Source organism: Sorex fumeus, unplaced genomic scaffold (genome assembly GCF_029834395.1).
Source record: "Sorex fumeus unplaced genomic scaffold, SorFum_2.1 ptg000098l, whole genome shotgun sequence".
NCBI classification, from domain to species: domain Eukaryota; kingdom Metazoa; phylum Chordata; class Mammalia; order Eulipotyphla; family Soricidae; genus Sorex; species Sorex fumeus.
This window is the reverse complement of record NW_026606155.1, coordinates 28,933,244-28,952,372: the sequence shown is the minus strand read 5'-3', so window position 1 is coordinate 28,952,372 and position 19,129 is coordinate 28,933,244. Positions and strand designations below refer to the sequence as shown.

The 19,129-nt window shown below is 36.5% G+C and overlaps 1 protein-coding gene across 1 annotated transcript in view; it reads left to right on the top strand.

The window, feature by feature from the left end:
• Positions 1–327: 327 nt before the first annotated feature.
• CCDC196 (coiled-coil domain containing 196) overlaps positions 328–19,129 on the top strand; it is a 36,055-nt gene continuing 17,253 nt past the window's right edge. The window contains exons 1-7 of the mRNA XM_056133360.1: positions 328–377; positions 483–635; positions 1,758–1,854; positions 2,476–2,526; positions 6,834–6,911; positions 7,345–7,416; positions 10,927–11,068. Coding sequence (XP_055989335.1) covers positions 328–377; positions 483–635; positions 1,758–1,854; positions 2,476–2,526; positions 6,834–6,911; positions 7,345–7,416; positions 10,927–11,068 — 643 coding nt within the window. The remainder of the gene's footprint in view (positions 378–482; positions 636–1,757; positions 1,855–2,475; positions 2,527–6,833; positions 6,912–7,344; positions 7,417–10,926; positions 11,069–19,129) is intronic.

The following is a 19,129-nucleotide window of genomic DNA, read 5'->3' as shown; positions in this document are numbered from 1 at the left end:
GAATTCCATAATAAAGATATCCAGATTTAGTTCATATTTACTGACTTCAGAATACAACAGTTGGTATATGGCTAAAATGAAGTCAAGAACTGGAGTAAGTTAATATTTTAGTCAGTAAGCTGGCAATGATGGAGGAGTTTACTTAATGAGCTGTTGATATTATGGTCTTAAAGCCATTATGACATCAAGATATAGCTAAAATCAGTCCAAGGCAACAGGAGTTTTAAGAACAGCAGCATATATAATAATGACTTAACTGAATAGGACAAAAAGGCACATATTTTCACAAATACCTTTTCATTCTTGGATTAGAAGTTTACTTCCAAGATGGCAAGTGAAACAAACTCTGTGGGCTCCTACTTGACCTCCCAAGCAAGGTAAGTCTGACTGAAAATGCCAAGTGATAACTATCCAGGGAGGAAAAGAGGGCCGCTATTATTAACCTAGGTTAAAGGCAGACATTATGGTGTTTCTTCCCACAGAAGTTCTAAAATAGATGACAACTACTTGAAGGAATTAAATGAGGATTTAGAGCTAAGGAAGCAGGAACTCCTGGAAATGCTAAAACCTGTAGAAGATGAGAACCCTCTCTTATTACAGAAGTTAATGTTTAACTTGGAAGAAAAACAAAAAAGGTATGGGGTTCCTAGTAAAGATTTTGTATCAATATAAAGAGTGGAGAATTGTAATTTATAGAATTAAAAATGATTAACATAAGGGTTAGCAGTGATTATTTACATTTTTAAAAATATCTAGACAATCAGCTCTAATTGGTAAAACAATGAAAATCAGAGTTACAAGGAATGTACATGTACATATATACATATTATATACATATATAAGTGAAATTAAGATAAGACTCAGCCCTTATCTCATAGAACTATAATTATTCTTCTTCTTTAGCTATGGTCAAAGCACCCACTACTACAACCCAGCAAGTCAGACTTCTCTCTGAGCAAGATAAAGTTCTAGTGCTCTCTACACAGAACCAAGGACAATATAATGACCATAAAGATAAGCTGATGCTTTTAAAGAATATCCACCAGGGTGGGGGGAGATAAAAAAATGAATATTCACAGTTAAATATCTATTTTGTTAGTAGAAACTTAATATTCTATTTTTTCTATTTTTTTCTGGGCCGTACCCAGCAGTTCTCAGTGATTACTCCTAGTTCTACTAATAGGTCTATGTTCAGGGGATCATCTATGGTTCAGAGATCAAACCTAGGTCAATTGTGTACAAGCAAAGCGCTGTATCTGCCATACTATCCCTCTGCCCATATTAGAAACTCCTCAATTGTTTGACTTCTATGGGATCATCATGAGGATTATGAGGTGAGCAAGTATCTTAAATTCACATAAATGTCTGCAAGTGAAGAAAGTGGGGGAAGTAAAAAACATGAAGTAGAGAATAATTCTTGCTTTTATTCTAAAGACAATATTTTCTTTAACCTCGTTATTCACACAGACAAATGTATTTTCTATCTCAAAATCCATACATCAAAGCATTTTTAAAGGGTAAAGACTCACTTTTGGACATCGAAGTCTAAAGTAGAGAACAGAATTCATTACAGAGCAAAGAGCTAAGGCAAATATCAATTAGAAACAAAATCCTTCCAAAGATACTATATCAGAGGACTTTCCTATGTATTGTGATTTCATTCCTTATCTTACTCACATTGTGAGTTGCAAACTGGTTGCAAATGTTAATATTACACTTAGGCAATTTTTTGTGCTAATGATGTCTTTCTCTTCTAGTCTGCAAATCATGAGGCAAATCTTGGCAAAGAAGGAGAGTGATAACTCCTCAGTCACGGAGCTCATTAAGGAAGCAGAGGAGATGAAGCAAAATCTGGTAAGTTAGTGGATGCACCAGAAAACAACCTCCTGAACAGGGCTCAATTCCACTGCTATTGTCAGATATGAAAGAAAATACATATCCATTTTTTAAAAATGATATTAGTAGCTCCTTTACTCTGGAGAGTCCATGAATAGCTCAAGGGATAAAATCCAAAAAGCAAAAACTAGAGAACAGAATTTCTATTTGATTATATAAAAATTTGGTTTATAAATACAAGCATTTCAGAAAGAAGAAAAAGTATCTATCAAAATTTTCTCCAACATATTCTTTTAGAAGACTTTTAAAAATCAGAATATACAGAATCTTAAAAGTGAGACATTAGAAATTTTAGTCTGGAGAAAGTGCCATATGATTAAAACATCTTAGCATTATTAAATATGAGAAACTCATTTCTATTGATATTACCACATAATCATAATTCAAGTTATTATTCAAAATTATTGTTATTTTTACCATCAAACTCATTTCTAAATTTGAAACTAGGCCTGTTCATTGCCTTTCTCTTTGACTAACTGTATTACTTCCTACTCAATAATTTACTCAATAATTTCTTCCAATTTTATTTTAATGAGTGGACAAACACATATTTCTGTTTGGTTTTTACCCCTCCAACAGGAAAGGAAAAACATGATGCTTCGGAATGAAATGGAGATGCTATGGAACAAGGCCTGCCTCTAAGGAATTTTTGACAGTATTGTCTTACAGACCATAATATCAAGAATTTACCTGTCCTCAATCCCCCCTGCTCATTTTTTAAATGTCCCTGCTTCCACTCATGCCTCAATCTAATTCACTCTTTGTATAGCAAAGTAATCTTTGTAAGACAAAAAATATTCTGTCACTTCTTATGAAAATCTCTTTAACCTCTCTTATTATGGCATGTTCCAGCTCTGACTGACCTCTCTGGTTTCCTTTCATAGAAGTCCTTCTCTGACTTTCAATGCAGCCACTTACAGGCCTCCTTGTGTGTTTTTAAAAATATGCCTAAATTTTTCCCCTATCTCAAGACTTTTGCTCTTAATTTATATTTGGTCTGTAACACTATTGTCTAATGGCTGGCTCATTCTCATTCTTTAGTCTCATCTTAAATATAATCTCCTTAGAGAGGCCCTCCTTGTTCACTCCATCTAAAATAGGGCAAACCAACACCACTTTCTATTGAACAACTCTTCGTAAGACTTTTTATAAGGTTATTATGTTTTGAAAAATTATTTTTATTTTCCCCTCTGAAATGTGCACTCCTCTAATATCTAGATTGGTTGTTCATCTCTGTATCCCAAGCACCTAGAACAATCCATGGAACATAGTAGGAAATAATAATTTGAATGAACAAATGAACAAATTAGAACATCTATTCAAAGAATGAAGTAGAACAAATGAATGAACTAGAAACAAATGAAAATCTGTGATTTTTCAATAATTGTTATATTGCTTAAGAACAATAGTCAACAATTAAGCACAATAGTCGGTCCTTTTTCTGAGAAATAAGAGGGGATGAAAATTCATTTGAAGATCACGTTCTCAGGACTGCGTACTTTTCCAGGAGACTGGAAGAACAGATTGTCTTGTGATATAAATGGGTATGTGGTGTGATTTCTGATTGCTTTTTAAATTTTACTTTACACAAATAATAGCGATCCCATCAAGTCCTGTATATTATACTGAGATAGTCTCCTAATTCTCAATGATAGCTAGAAGTTAGTCTTTTAAAATTATCAGAAGTTTTAGTTTCTAAATTCTTGAGTCTTTGTGGCAGGAAGTATTGTAACACAATTCCTCAATCAAAAACCAGCTTTTCTATAGGGCTCCCAAAAGACTTCTTAGCTTGTGATTGACTTTCCCACCCTATATCTTTAGACAAGAGCAAAATATCTAGCAATTAACAACATAGACTTTAGAGTCTAAGAAATAGGGAAGCATTTTTCTACCAAAGGTTATTTAGACATTTATAACATAATTTGTGGATCAAACAATATAGGCAGAATCTGCATGCCTATTCTGTCATGTACCAGGGCCAGAATACGTGATTTCACATCCCTATATATAGCCCACAAGCCAGACATATAGGTCAACCTCACCCCCACCCCCCATGATCTAAAGTTGTCTTATTCATACTGAAGTTCTGGTTCTTGGATGCAAAACCCTACACAAATGACTCAGCCTCTCCAACCCTCAGTTTTCTTTTTCCTTTATTTTTTTGGGTGGTGTTGGTGGATGGGTGGGGTTGACCTATACCTGGCTGTACGCAGAGATTACTCCAGGCTCTGTGCTCAAGAACACTTCCTGGTGGTACTCTCAGGAGATTATATGTGTGCTGGGATCAAACTCAAGTTGATTGTATCCAAGGTAAGTACCTTAACCTTTGTGATATCTTTCTGGCTCAAGACTGTTCTCTAATATTAAAAAATGAAATTAAAAATTCCATGAGAAGGCCAAATTAATAGTACAAGGTTTGTTCCCTGGAATTTGGACTTTCTGGGCCTCTCCAAGAGTGATCCCTGAGCAAATAGATAGGAATAAACCCTGAGCAGCACCAGATATGGCCCTAAAACAAAACAAAACAAAACAAATATTCCATGAGGATTAATTGAGAAGGTTTTTGATGTTAATAGAATAGTATAAGCAATATAGTATGTAATTTATAGTACTGATTCACTTATAAGGGCTCAGCTAACAGTTTTTATTATTTATTTATTTATTTTGCTTTTTGGGTCACACCTGGCGATGCTCAGGGGCTACTTCTAGCTATGCACTGATTACTCCTGGCCATGCTCTGGGGACCATATGAAATGCTGGGAATCGAACCCAGGTCGGCCACAAGCAAGGCAAACGCTTTACCCACTGTGCTATCACTCCAGCCCCCTAACAGTTTTAATTTTATGGTATAGTTAAGGGGAAAAGTGGAAGAGTTCATTCAATTCTAGACACCCTTTGGTACACTTCTCACATGAGGAAATTACTGAGAAATTATTGACTGGCAGTAACAAAATGTCTTGATCCTTCTGGGATTTCTATTTCCTTTACTAATTTCCACTAAAAAAGTCTCCCTTAAAAAGGAGGAGTGTGGCCCAAGACCCCTACTAGACATCTGGAGTCATGGATAGTACCAATTCTTAATTAATGTTATATTTTGTTCTATATACACATATTTATAATAAACTTTATAAACAAGTGCAGTGAGAGATAACAATCACAACAATAATAAAAATAGGACAATTATACCGTAATAAAAGTTATGTTATCTCTTTCAAAATGTCTTTTTAACATTTATTTTTATTAAAGTACCATGATTTACAAAGTTGTTTGTGATACAGCTGTTTTAGCATTCAGTGTTCCAACATCACCAGCATGACCTTCCCTCTACCATTGTCCCCAGTTTCCCTCACAAACCCAACATAACAAATAACATGACAAAGTTTATATTTCTTGTTTTAATAAAACTTAAATGGCAAAGAGAACGACCAGAAAATAAATCAATAAAAAACAATTTGTGATTGCTATATGATTTTAACTATGTAGCACTGTCCTCCCGTTGCTCGATTTAGCCTATGTAAATAATGAAACTAAAATTATTTAATGCAATATAATGACTATTTTCATTTAGACAAGTAAGTTTTCAACTCTAAAATCTAAAATTTATTGCATTAAATTTTATTTTGTACTTGGATGTCATAATAGTAATAATTATGTCTTACCTGTCAAAAATATACTTAAAAATTTGTGCTAATATATTTTGTAATTTACAGGGAATAGGTAAAGATTACATATGTAAGTTTTTCTCTACATTTTCTTTAAACATTTTGGTTTACAAAGCTGTTCATGACGATTCGTTATAGGCCTTAAATGTTACAATCCCACCACTACTGTCACCTTCTCTCCACTATTCTCTCTAATCACCCTTTAAGCCTGCCCCTATAGCAGGCCCACAATAATTTATTTTGTATTGCTTTTTACCAAGAAATTGCTAACAAAATGATCAAAAATACTTCCTTAGAAGAAAATAAGTGTAAATTGTTGTATCTCATCATGGAGATATTAAGTACTTGTATGACGGATTACTAAGATGTTACAAGTTAAGGCTTCTGTGTTAATGTTTTTGATAGCTGAGAGTTGTTGGCTTCTATGTTACATCCCATCCAATCTGGTGTGCTACTATTGGATTGTCAGTGTTGTAGAGTCTGGAGATGTTGTACGGCCACATACTCCAGAAAATTGAGAATTTTTAACTGGGTGGTACAGCTAGAGTTAAATTTTTAACTGAGCAGCAACTTTGCGGTGTGGGCATGACTACTGTGACTTCTGAAAATACAGGGAGGTGAGGAGAGGTAGCCCATCAGAACTCCAAGTAGGCCTGGAGATTTCAGTCACAGAGACCCATGTATCTGAGTTTCTGACAGATTAATTTTTCTGTGACACTTGGTCCTGAGGCAGTGGAATGCAGCTAGAGGCATGGCGGCAGCTTTGGAGTGCTGGTGCACGCACTTGCCAGAGCTTTGTTTGGGTGGCTGCTGGCCTCCCCTCCTCCAAAGTGCCCTTAATATCTCAGCCAGGAATTGGTGCCTGAGGAATTTTTGCAGCTAGTTGATGTCTTTTGAGATTTATTTATGAGTCTCTGGAGGAAGGCCGGTAGATGAGCTTACATGGTGAAGGAGGTGGTTCATGGGCATGATTGCCAGCGCTTCCAGAAGTACAGGGAGGTGGGGGCAGATAGTCCAACCTGACTGTGAGAAGGCCGGAGATTTTAGTCACAGGGACCCTTTGTACCTGCATTTTTGGCAGGTTAATTTCTTGTGTTAATTTCTAGGACTATGAAGTCCATCTGGAGGCATGGAGGTGACTCTGGCCTCAAAGTATCTTACATGCACCATTTTGGGATGCCAACTGGCCTTATGTAACTGAAATCACAGAAAATAAAACCATGAGTAAGTATGGGACAATATTAATTTAAAGCTCTGCTAAATCTTTCTCTACAGACATCTGACAAAGAAGAAATGAATAATCAGCAAAAATCACCACAGATAAAAAGAAAGGAAAACTTGAAAGATGAAAAGGCAAGTGGACTGCATAGCACTTAGAATTTCAAGGTTTTGATGTTACACAGCCAGAAAGAACCTGTTGGTAATTAGAGCTACTTTAACTAGGCAGACAGGTAGGACCTAGACCTAGGTCTTTAGCATTTATTGAATTTACTATTGAATCCTGGGTCTTTAGCATATATTGAATTTACTATTTGCCAAGACATTCCACTTCTTTTTTTTTTCTTTTTGGGTCACACCCAGCAATGCACAGGGGTTACTCCTGGCTCTGCGCTCAGGAATTACCCCTGGCGGTGCTCAGAGGACCTTATGGGATGCTGGGAATTGAACCCGTGTTGGCCGCGTGCAAGGCAAATGACCTACCTACTGTGCTATTGCTCCAGCCCCGACATTACACTTCTTTTCTGTGATCTTCTACTTTTCTGTGATCTTTACTCTCTAATTTCAGGCTCTCAAATTTCCCATTTCACTGAGAAAGACCAAGAATGAATTGGAGACATCAAATTCAGAGAAAGCAAAGGTAATTTAAACTTTGTAAACAATAATTGCCCTTTTTTTTTGCAGTGATTTGGGGCGGGGGGGAGTGATGGTTAGGCCACATCTAGCTGTGCTCTGGGCTTACTCCTAACTCGGTGCTCAGAGATCACTCCTGGTGCTACTCAGAGGATCATAAGCAGTGCCAGGAATCCTACCAGAGTCAGCTACATGCAAGGCAAGCACTTACCCGTCTATTATGTCTCCAGCCCCTGTAGAAGCTTTTAGAGATGAAGAATTAGAAATATTTGGTAGGGGAAGGAGTGTTTAAAAGAAGGTTTGGCCACATTGGTCATTGCTCTGGATCTGAGCACTGTTTTTAGCAATCAATTTTGGTGGTGATTGGGAGACGATATGTGGTTGTCAGAGATTCTAACCAGTCAGAAGGATGAAAAACAAGTGCCTTAACCTTTATACTATCTCTCCATCCTCAAGAGTTAGAAATTTTCTATGTAACAACAATGAATCTACAGTGTATTCTAAAGCTGATGAGAATTTTCACAGGGGATCTGGTTCCATTTGGATATTATATTTTTGTCAGTGTGACACTGAAATTTCCTAGGAAATCATGTTAGCTAGGGCAAAGTGAGATGAGCCATACTGGTAATAACAACTCTGCAATTGTTATGTGATGTCCAAAACACTTGTGTATTTTTCTAAGTCAATTTATTGGGGGGGGGGTTGGTATTTGTACCACACCTGGTGATGCTTGGGCTTATTCCTGGCTCATTGTCCAGGAATCACTCCTGGCAGGCTTGGGGAACTGTGTAAACTCAAAAAAGACGAAAGTGGCAGTGACTGTATCTCTCCCGCCACCCGCGTTTGGTAGTCTCACGCCGGTTCCCCCACCCGGGAGAGGTTGATGATGATGGGAAGGTGAAGAAAGGAAAGAGGGCCAGGCTGGTTGATGTCAGTTGCAGTTTATTCCAATCCTCTCTCCATCCACTCCTGTCTCTCTCCTCTGCCTCCCCTCCTGCTTCTTCTTCCCCCATGCTACTTCATTCTCCTTCTCAATCCCCTTCATCCTCCCTCTCGCCCTGGAATCTGGATACTGATCCAGATTCCCTTACTCCTCTTGCTCTGGAGTCTGGATTCTGATCCCCCAGCCCACTCTTAGAGTACAGTTAAATCCCAAAGCATGAGGGGTTGGGGTAACAATTACACATAGGTGTGGTCACAATAGGGGTAGAATTCTAGGACAGATGATACTCTCTTAGCAGGATGACCCACCCTAGAGCGAAATCCCATGGGTGTGTTTCTCCTTTCCTGGTCCAACAAACATATAAGCATTCATAATATAAATCATTTTGTATAGATACAGTAAGAAATACTTTAAACTTATAGAATTGCTCTCCTAGGGCCATCTTGATCTCAGACTACACTGCCCAGGCCAGATAGTCTTTCTATCCCTAGCAGGGTTCTAGTCTCATTGTTGCTTTTACATCATGACAGCATTTGTCTATGATCATACTCCTAACTTATAGTTAAGAATCGTGGCACTCTCTTTTGCAGACCACAACACCCAAAAGGAGAGAGAGAACACAGGGGATTGCCCTGCCAGAGAGACAGGGGGGATAGGGGGATGGGGGTGGGAGGGATATTATCCATGGTGGTGGAAAATGGGCACTGGTGGAGGGATGGGTATCTGATCATTGTATAATTGAAACCAAAGCACAAAAAATTGTAAATTTACAACTGTAAAAAAAAGAAAAGAAAAACAAAAAAAAATTAAATACCTGGAGAATAAAACAAAAAATGCATTTTATTTTCAAAAAAAAAAAAAAGAATCGTGGCACTTTGGTCTGGCCCATTTTGATGCAGGGTAGCTCACCGCTTGACCTGGGTCCATTCAGTCCCTCATTGGGACCCTGCTTTTGGGGTGTTAGGAACCAAGGGCAACTGAGGCTTAAGTCGAGAAAGCAAATGTCCGGGAGTGAATAATATTCAGAGCCAATTAAATCCTAAGTTACAAAGCATAATATTAAGTCTTCCTGTATCTATACAAAAAGGGCATTGCTTTAAAGTAAAGGTAAAAGGTAAAGGCCCTCCCGTTGATCGTCGATTTGCTCGAGCGGGCCCAGTAATGTCTCCATTGGAGACTTTGTTGTTACTGTGTCTGGCATATCTCCGAGAGGGGCGGAGGAATCGAACTCGGGTCGGCCATGTTGGCCGCTTGTAAGGCGAAATGCCCTACCTGCTGTGCTATCGCTCCAGCCCCGCTTTAAAGTAAACTATTCAAAAGACATAAGGAGAGAAGAAAGGCAATATTAACTTACAATACAATTTCAGTGTCCTAGAAGGATCTGACCTTACAAACTAACAGATTCTGATACGGGGGGGAAAGCTGACTAACTGGTTGGGGAGGAGAGCAGAGAGAAGTGGTTACAGATAAACGAAGTAATGGGAGTGCCTCAGGAGCACCATGATGGGTATAACCTGATAAACCTAAGCTCCTGTGGCAAGGGAGAAAAGACAAAGCAATGTTATCCTACAGGGAACCATATAGGGTGTTTGAGATCGAATCCAGGTTGGCCATATGCAAGGCAAATGTTATTATTACCCACTGTACTATCTCACTGCTCCCATCAGAACATTTATTATTTGTGTTTGAAAATTTATTTAGAGGTATTACGCTTGTGTCTAATATTACAACCAACTCAATTTATAGAAAATTATTCAATTCAATTAGTTTTTAGCTTTTGGAGAGTGAAGCCAATTAAGAGTTCTGTGCAGTAGGAACCAATTTATTAGTGATTAATGGCACCATAATTTTGCTAGAAAATGTTTGCAGCCTTGAGAAACCTGACTTCTGATGTCAATTTGCTTTGTCACCCAGAAGTTCTTTCTTCCATCAGGAAAAGCAACAGATAGGTAGCAGGATCAAACCAGTCTCCTTTAGATATTTAGGTCTTCCAAAGCTGGACATAGGAAGAATTTAATCCAAATAGAGTAAAGGCTTATAGTTTCATAATGTTAAGCATAATTCTCTCATCATGATTACGAATTGTCCTGTTAAAAGAGATGTTTTCAAGAAAGATAACTGGAGAAACTTTAAAAATTGTTTTGGGTTTTTGTTTCGTTTTGTTTTGTTTTGAAGCCACAGCTGGTGGTGTTCAGGGCTTACTATGGGCTCTGTTCTTTCACTCCTGGCCATTCTCTAAGGATCTTATGTGGTACCAGAAATTGAACTGAGCTGGCCACGTGCAAGGCAGGAGCCTTAACTATATTTCCTTAGTTATCTTAACTATAATATCTTTCCAATTATCACAAGAAATTTATCTCCAATTTCACCTTAAGTAATCTGAGATAAATAGTGTTGTTTACTTGATATTGCTTGATTTTAAATATGGAAAAAATAAAATTTTTAAATTTTAAATTTAAATTTTAAAATACTAAACAATGGTGAAATATTTTTCGGGCTTCTAAGTATAAAGAATATAGGTGTCTGAATTTAGAGAAGCAAAGATTAGAAGTTTTGGGTAATACTCTCTTGTAGTATGATTTTCATGGCAAAGTGATTGAGCTGAAAATTGAAGAGTTAAAGAACTACCAGAAGGTAAAAGACCAGAAAGTATCACTGTATTTAGAGGAGAAAGTGGAGCCTAAACAAGCATTCTTGATTCTCCCTGGGTCCCAAGGTAAGTAGAATAACATAAGTATACGGTAAGCACACGGCTTAAAGGTTTGGTTTGGTTTTACACTGAGATCTCATTACTTGTCAAGTGATCAACATGAACAACTGGAAGGCACACAGGAAGATAAAGGTTAGTAGTGTTAAACTGTGTCATAATCATCATTATTACTTAGAAGTTCTTACACAAAGGTAAGGCTTTCTGTGGATGAAATAAAATTCTGCACAAAGACTGTATAGTACATATGTAGCTTGTCATTGTTGGTACTTAATAAAGTGTTAAATTCTCCACCTCTCTACTTTCTTAGGAATTAGAGTAGTTAAATACCATGAATATTTGTGGAATAGAATTTATTACAGAAGACTAATGAAATAGACATATAACAATATTTCTGTTTAGTTTCACTGATACAAATATTCTTCTGGGAGATTTTATAATCCCCCACCTTAAATAATGCATGACATTACAAGGGAAAATCTTATGGTTCACCATGAAAGAATAAAAGAATGTCTTCTGAGGAGCAGGTAGAACAGGTTCTTACTTTTTCAGGGATCTATCATTACAAACTACAAATTCTTTTAAAGATGACATATGAAATGAGAAATCATGCCATACATGACAACATTATGGAGCTGGAGAGATAGTACAGCAGGTAGAACTGCTTGACTTGCATGCAGCTGAGCCAGGCTCAATTCTCAACACCCAATATGATTCCTGAGCCCCACCAGGAGTGATCCCTGAGTGCAAAGCCAGGAGTAAGCCTGGGGCACTGCTGAATATGGCCCCAAAAACAGAACAAAAAGGATAAGAAAGATTTAACTTTGTGTATCTCTAATTTATTTTTAATCTTATGCCATAAATGGCTTGATCAATATATAAAATCACATAGGATTAAATGAGTAAATCAAAACAGAAATAGAGTTGAAAATAGTTAATGTACGAAAATGCATAACACAAATAACAAAACTGGCAAGAGTAAGATTCAAACTTTATTCTGAAATTCCCAGAAAAAGAAACGTGGATCTTCTGGGTCTACAAAGTGAAAATAAGCTAATTGCTCAGGAGAAACAAAGCTTTTACTGGTTCTTACAGAAGAAAAACTTTCTTCTACAGGTAGTCATTTTGAGGATTGTATGATCTATGTTAGTTATAGTAGCCATTATCCTCAACAATATTTGAAAAATAAATTTATAATCCAAATTTACAAGGCTGTTTTTTATGTGTCTTGGCATAATCTGATGAGAAACTATAAATTTCAAATTTTTTAAAGTGAGGAATGAGCTTGAGTTGGCTTAGGTAAGTGGCTCTTTTGTTAGTCTGGGTTGATCCATGTGTGAATTTTTGAAGATCTATAGCAATAGTTTTCAAATTTGTCACAACTGTGGACAAGTACCATTCCATAGACAAGTAGTTTAAAACCAGTTTTAGAGACAAGCACTGATCTGGAAAAGTGGATAAAATGAATATCCTCCAGCCGGGTTCCTATTCACATTTTTTTTTCAGCTGTCATTTTGATAAGAATTGGCAGCAGAAAATTTTAGATTATATTCACCAACAAGAACCTGGAATGCAACCAGAAGCAATATAAAGTCATTAAGGTTTGAAGTAAAAAAGATAGGGAGGGGAGATTTCCCTTTGATTTCATTAAAAATTAGCTGAAGGTCATTTGAGAGATCCTCATAGGGATCTCTCAAAAGCCCAAAATCATTTAGCTCGGGATCCAAATGAAGCTAATATAAGTAGTGACGTGTTCCACTCAACTTAGTCATTTCAGTAGATATTTTCCCCTTTGCTTGTAGAACATCAAATCAACTTTAGAACAAGTTAACACTCTCCTTTTTCTTTTTCTCCTCTGATTCTTCTAGAGTATTAAATGATAAGATATTAAACTGCTTAGTTCTATGAACAAATGTAGCCATCGGCATGATTTACCCACTGGTTTGATATCTTTTTGATTGCACAGTCATTGAGCACTAATCATAAACTAGCTTAATATTCTAACTCACACGTATATAAAATCTTTGGGTTCAGATTCACTGGATCTGAAATATATAGAACCCTACATTTTTTGTTATGCTGATCTACTTAGAGCCTAGTGTTTACTGGCAAAAAGCAAAAGAAATCTCTACAGGAGAAAATTTAAGTTAATTATATTGTAGTCACCAAAAGTGGTATGATAAGTATTTAAGTAGCGCTCAATGTTTCCCAACTTCTGTGTTACTTGAACAGTTGCTTATTCAATATTTTCTTTTACACGGAATTTTAAAAATTTCTTAGATGTATTTATTGAAAATAAAATTTATATTTGTTTTAAATGAAAAATCAATATAGAAATAAACTTAGAGCAATACAAAAACAAAACTTTAATATCCTACAAGATATTAGAGTCTAAGGCATGTTTTATCTTCATTAGGAAGTAAGGATTAGCAAGATGCATAGAATTTTAAGAAAATTGGCATCAAATTTATGTTTTTTCCTTAATCCTGGCACACTTTAAAAGAATTGAAAATGGAGTAACTTAGGTGATTTTTCATTGTCATTTGTTGTATCTATGTTACAGAATCACCTAAATTTTTCTCACTTGTCACCTAAAATGATCTATTAAATTTTTGAAAATAATGATTTCACGGGAAAAAAACCAATTTTCTAAATGTGTAATTTTTAAAAACAAATTTAAGTGGTTTAAAACATTTTAAATTGAGATTCTGTGGTTTAAAATGCTATTTATAATAATTTCTCAAGCACATAATTCCCACACCACACCCGGCACCAGAAAAGAGCACTAAATTTAGTGTCTCTTATATGAGTTATTGAACTTGCTCTGAGGTAATCTGAGCAAGTCATTCAGCTTTAGATTCTCTAACCATTTATAATGACCATTACACATTCATTACAGACCATGTTGAAAAATGTGGTTTTTAGCAACCCTCAAATGACGAGTATTATAGAACAAGAAACATATAAGTCCGTTTTAATTTTTAAAATTCTTATTTATTGAGATTCTGTGATTTACAAGAGTGTTTATGATGGCTTCTCATACACATAATTTCAGAAGTCAATTTTCCGACTTTGTGTCCAAAGCTTATCTCCTAGAATATGCTACAAAATAATAAAACTATATGTTAAGTGATTTATAATAAATATTTAATTTATAGACTATTATTTGAGTCCAAACTTAATGTTGCTTAATATTTAATTTTCCAGTGAAGAAAAACTTTCTAAGTTTAATTTGTTCCGTAGAAAGGAAACCTTTTCAGAATGGGTTGACATGTTTGTAATTCTACATTTATTCCAGTAGGTGGCGCCAACCACATCCAGGCTTCTAATCCACTAATGGTAGTAGTTAGGGAATGTAAAATGTTTATGTGGAAGCACTGGGTTTTCTACTACTTTTAGTACAAAATGTGCTCTCTACATACTTGGCAAAATGAAAGAAGAAATAAATATTGATATTTTCTGCCATGTTTGTAGTATTCAAGGTGTATTTATGGCTGCCTTGATAGATCATATTAAATTTAATATTATTGTTCTACTTCAGTCCCCTCCATTCCAAAAATACTCACTTCCTTCAAAATACCTGCATACTAGGTTTTTTCTATCACAAATTAATCAGGAAATTACAGCAGTAGAATGAAAAATAGGTTGGAAATTGCATAAGGAGGTGTTTTTGAAGTTCAAATACTTGTTCAGTTCCCAAATAGTGTTTCCTTTTTCTAATTTAAAAAGAATCAACTTTCACCAACCTGTCTTAAGCAAAGAATGGTATGTAATGGTTGGACACACTTCTAGCACTTCAGGGTACAGGTCTTTCATTCCAGGCCTTTTTAAGTAGAGGGAGGGTTTTCCCCACAGCTCTGAGCCAAGAATTTCTCTTTTCACATTAACTCTCTGGTAAACTGGTTGGCTGCCTCACATGGTGTGATACATTTGGTTGGCAAGTTAATACCTTTGCTAATACTACTGACTTTGCTACACTTTAAGCAATCCCTACTTGCACATTGCCTTGAGGTTCAAAGTGCACTATATTGCCAAGTTTTAGAGAAAACTAACCCATTTTAGAGTTAGGGTGAAGTTTTTCCTTTTTGGTCTTTCAGGGACAAGTCACATATTAAAGTCTTTATTCCTGCATCACGTAAAATTACAGTTTTGACCCCAGTTAGATGACAGCTATTCCCTGGCTTCTGTAGAGTTAAGAGGACAGAGTTAAGAGAAAGAAGAGGCCTTTGCCATCACCCATCTCAAAAAGCACTGACAAAAAGTAAACTTTAAATTTGGCTAAATTTCACATCATACTTGCTGGTAATAAAACATTTCATTCTGACAGTCTTGCTTTACTCTTCTGCCACCCCCTTTCCAAAAAAATATCTACCCCCCCCCTTGCCCTTTTTTTCCTCTAGCTCTTTTGGGAAGAACCTGAAGGTTGGATGTCAGTATCTTGCTCACTTCCTTACAAATTTAGACATAAGTCCACTGAAATAGGAAATGAATATACTCCAGAAGCCTTATTTATTCTATAACTCCTTCCACTCTGAAAGCAAATCATCCTTTCCACCCAGCTTTAACCTTTACTTCACTTCAGTATTACTCTTCCTGATGGAGAAAAGACACTCTAGCAGGTGCTGATGAGAGGAAAATAGTCACATTCAGCTAAAATGCTGAAAGGGGCAGAGGCCTACAGCTAGCTCAAAACTAGATCCTTGATAAATAGTATTGCTCTCAAATATAGGATTTTTTAAAGCTTTGGGGTGATTTCAACATTTTTGAAGTCAAAGTTTAGGTTTGTGCTACCAGTAGCTTATAAAATTTACTTGTAAACCTGATCATTCTTTCACTTCCCATAAAAACTCATAGGAAAATTCAGAGGGGGAATAAAATTCCTTTTTCCTAAAAATGTAAGTTTTGAAGCTTGAGTAAAATGTATACTATGCTTATTGATATATTTATCACTTCATAAAGAACACAAAAATTTTTTACATTGCACATACAAGAGATCAGTAGGATGTTTAGGAAGGGTTGTAATACCTAGCAAGCACAAAATTGATCACTGTATCATTGTCATCCCATAGTTCATGGATTTACTCGAGCGGGTGCCAGTAACGTCTCTATTCGTCCCAGCCCTGAGGTTTTAGCAGCCTCTTCTTACCGTCTTTCCCAACGATTGGAGACTTTCAGGGTCAGGGGAACGAGAACTACTAAAGTTACTGTTTTTGGAATATCGAATGTGTCACGGGGAACTTGCCAGGCTCTGCCCATGTGGGTTGGGCTCTCTGAGAGGCATATGTATGTATTTCTCTCAATAAAAGCATATTACATTCCACTTGAGAAAACTTTTGGTAAATTTAATGTAAACTGTGTGTCCTATATTTTAGCATGACAACCATAACCTCAATTGTCCTGGGTTTTATACTGCATTGGACTCACTACAGGGCTTATTTAGCACCCTATGCTTCTTTTTCCTTACCTTCCTCCACCTATCTTTTCTTTGGTACTGGAGATTTAATCCAGGACCTTAGCTGTGAAGTATGTGCTCTGCCACTGAGTTATATTGCCTGTTCCCCCCACCCACTTCGTCCCTTTATATTGTCTTACTTTCCCCTCTCTATTTTAGCTTATGCCTATTATTCTTTTTGCCTCCTTTTTTCCTTCCAAGTTCCTTTATCTTTTGTTTATTCTCTACTATCCAGAGTTGGCCCTGTTCTATTTATTCATAGTTTATTCTCTATGATCCTCATACAATTTGGAATACGTGGGTTATCTGAAGTTATGTATACATGATTATATGTAATTAATTATTCCTTTTATTCTTTCAAAGCTTGTATTACAAGAATATACTGCAGAATCTCAAAGTGACTTTTTTACTTGCAAACAAACAGAAAATGATTTTTTCCCTGTAGGACATGAGTTTTTGCTGTTGTTGTTGTTTGGTGCCATGAATGGGAACCTATGACCTTTATACATGTGAGGCAAGAGATCTACCATTGAGTCACATTCCTGGCTTAGAAAAGGTTTTGTTACTTAAATTTAAGTATTAAAAATACCAGTGAGGAGCTACAGGGGTTAAGATAATTTCTGTGCTGCATGAGGTTGACCCTAGTTTAATCCCCAGCACTGCATGGTCCCCAGAGCACTGCCAGGAGCAACCCCTGAGCATAGAGCCAAAAGAGCTCCTGAGCATTTCCAGGTATGAAGCAAAACCCACTCCAAATTAAAATAATTCAATTTATTTTCTAAAATAATTTAAAAACTCATATAAGAATGAGTGTTAATAATAAATCAGTGTTAATAATAAATAACATAATTTGGTGAATCTTAATAGCTCTGTAACTAAGATGAAAAGTTACAGAGCTATTAAGTTTCTTTTTAAAAGAAAATTCTCACTATCCTGATGTTTCCCAACAGGTTCTGCCAGCTCTACAACTGTGGATAAAGTAATCACCAACAGAAAATTAATCTAATGTAATATTGTGGATCTCCTTTTCTTTTTCAAAATAATTTTAAAGACTTCAATAGAAAATAGGTATAGATTTTTGAAATAGACTTCTTAAACATACATTCTAATGTAACATTTTGAGGGTAGCTGGGAAGTGAATGCTAAAATTTGATATTTTAGCTTTTTTTTCTTAGAGAATTAGGGATCAAATAGCAAAACAGAAGCACAAAAAGAAAAGTTAGTCTCTTTTTTCCTGAAATGAAATTCAGAAGGATCAGAAGATATTCACTCCATTTGCCTTGGATAGATTTAGAGTAGAACATCCATTTGCATGAATTAAAGTTGTTTAAACCTTTGTTTGGGTGCTTTATTTCTGGGGTGGCTCTCAAGCAGTGCTCAGGAGGCCTAGAAGAGCTCATTGGTAAGTCTTGGACCACTGCAGCAGAGGTTCAGTGCAAGGGTCCTAAGGATGTAATGCTGCCCAGGCCCTGTGGTGCTGGTGATACATAGGCCACTTTGGCAGTTCTGAGGACCTCCATGCCATACAAGGCAGTGCACAGTACTTGGAGGACCATAGGGTACTGGAATTAAATTAGTTTGGTGAACCACTTAGCTTGTTTGTGCACATTTACTAAACTGGTGGAGATGCTAGTTAGAGATTTGACCTTAAGAATGTCAAGACTTTGAAGGATTAGGCCTCTGATTACTTTGATTGCTTTTGATTTTGAGAAGATTGGATTCAAACTATAGTGAATGTTAACAAGTTGATTAAAAAGTTGCTTCCTTCCATCTCTGAAGTGTTAATATTCTATCATTGACAAATGAACACAAGAGAGTAAAAAATAAAGGACATACATGGCATTCACTCCTCTGCTCATTTTCTCACACAGCACATCCTATTGGCTTATTGACTCTATCTCTTAGTTTCCACTTTCTTGATTATCTTCTACCTTTCTGCTGCAACTCTTATAGTTAAGGTCTTCTTTCATGCCTGAATTACCATAGCCTCTTAATTGGTTTCCCAACTTCCAGTTGCTCTAATACATCATCCATAGCACTACTGATGGAAGCTATTCTAAAGAAAAATGAGATCATGTCACTTCCCTACCGATTTCCCACTGACTTTAATATAAAGTCCAAACTCCTTCACAGACCACAGGATTTGTTTCCTGCCTCCATCCTCAGTCACATCTTTTGAAGCATCCTCTTTTCTCACACATCCTATAACTGAGCTCTAAGAAACCACCTGCCATTGTTCCTCAAGTGTACCATCAATGTGTGTCAATGAGGAAAGTTAATTTGTTTAAAAAAACTATAATCTGTAGTAATTCTTCTGTTTGGGTAGTATGCAAACTAAAAAGTAAAGTAAAGGCCCTCCCGTTGATCATCGATTTGCTCGAGCGGGCCCAGTAACGTCTCCATTGGAGACTTTGTTGTTACTGTGTTTGGCATATCGAATACTTCACGGGGAGCTTGCCAGGCTCTGCCGTGCGGGCAAGATACTCTCAGTAGCTTGCCGGGCTCTCCGAGAGGGGCGGAGGAATCGAACTTGGGTCGGCCATGTTGGCTGCATGCAAGGCAAATTCCCTACCGCTGTGCTATATGAAAACCTTCTTTTTCTCAAGTTCAGTTAACAA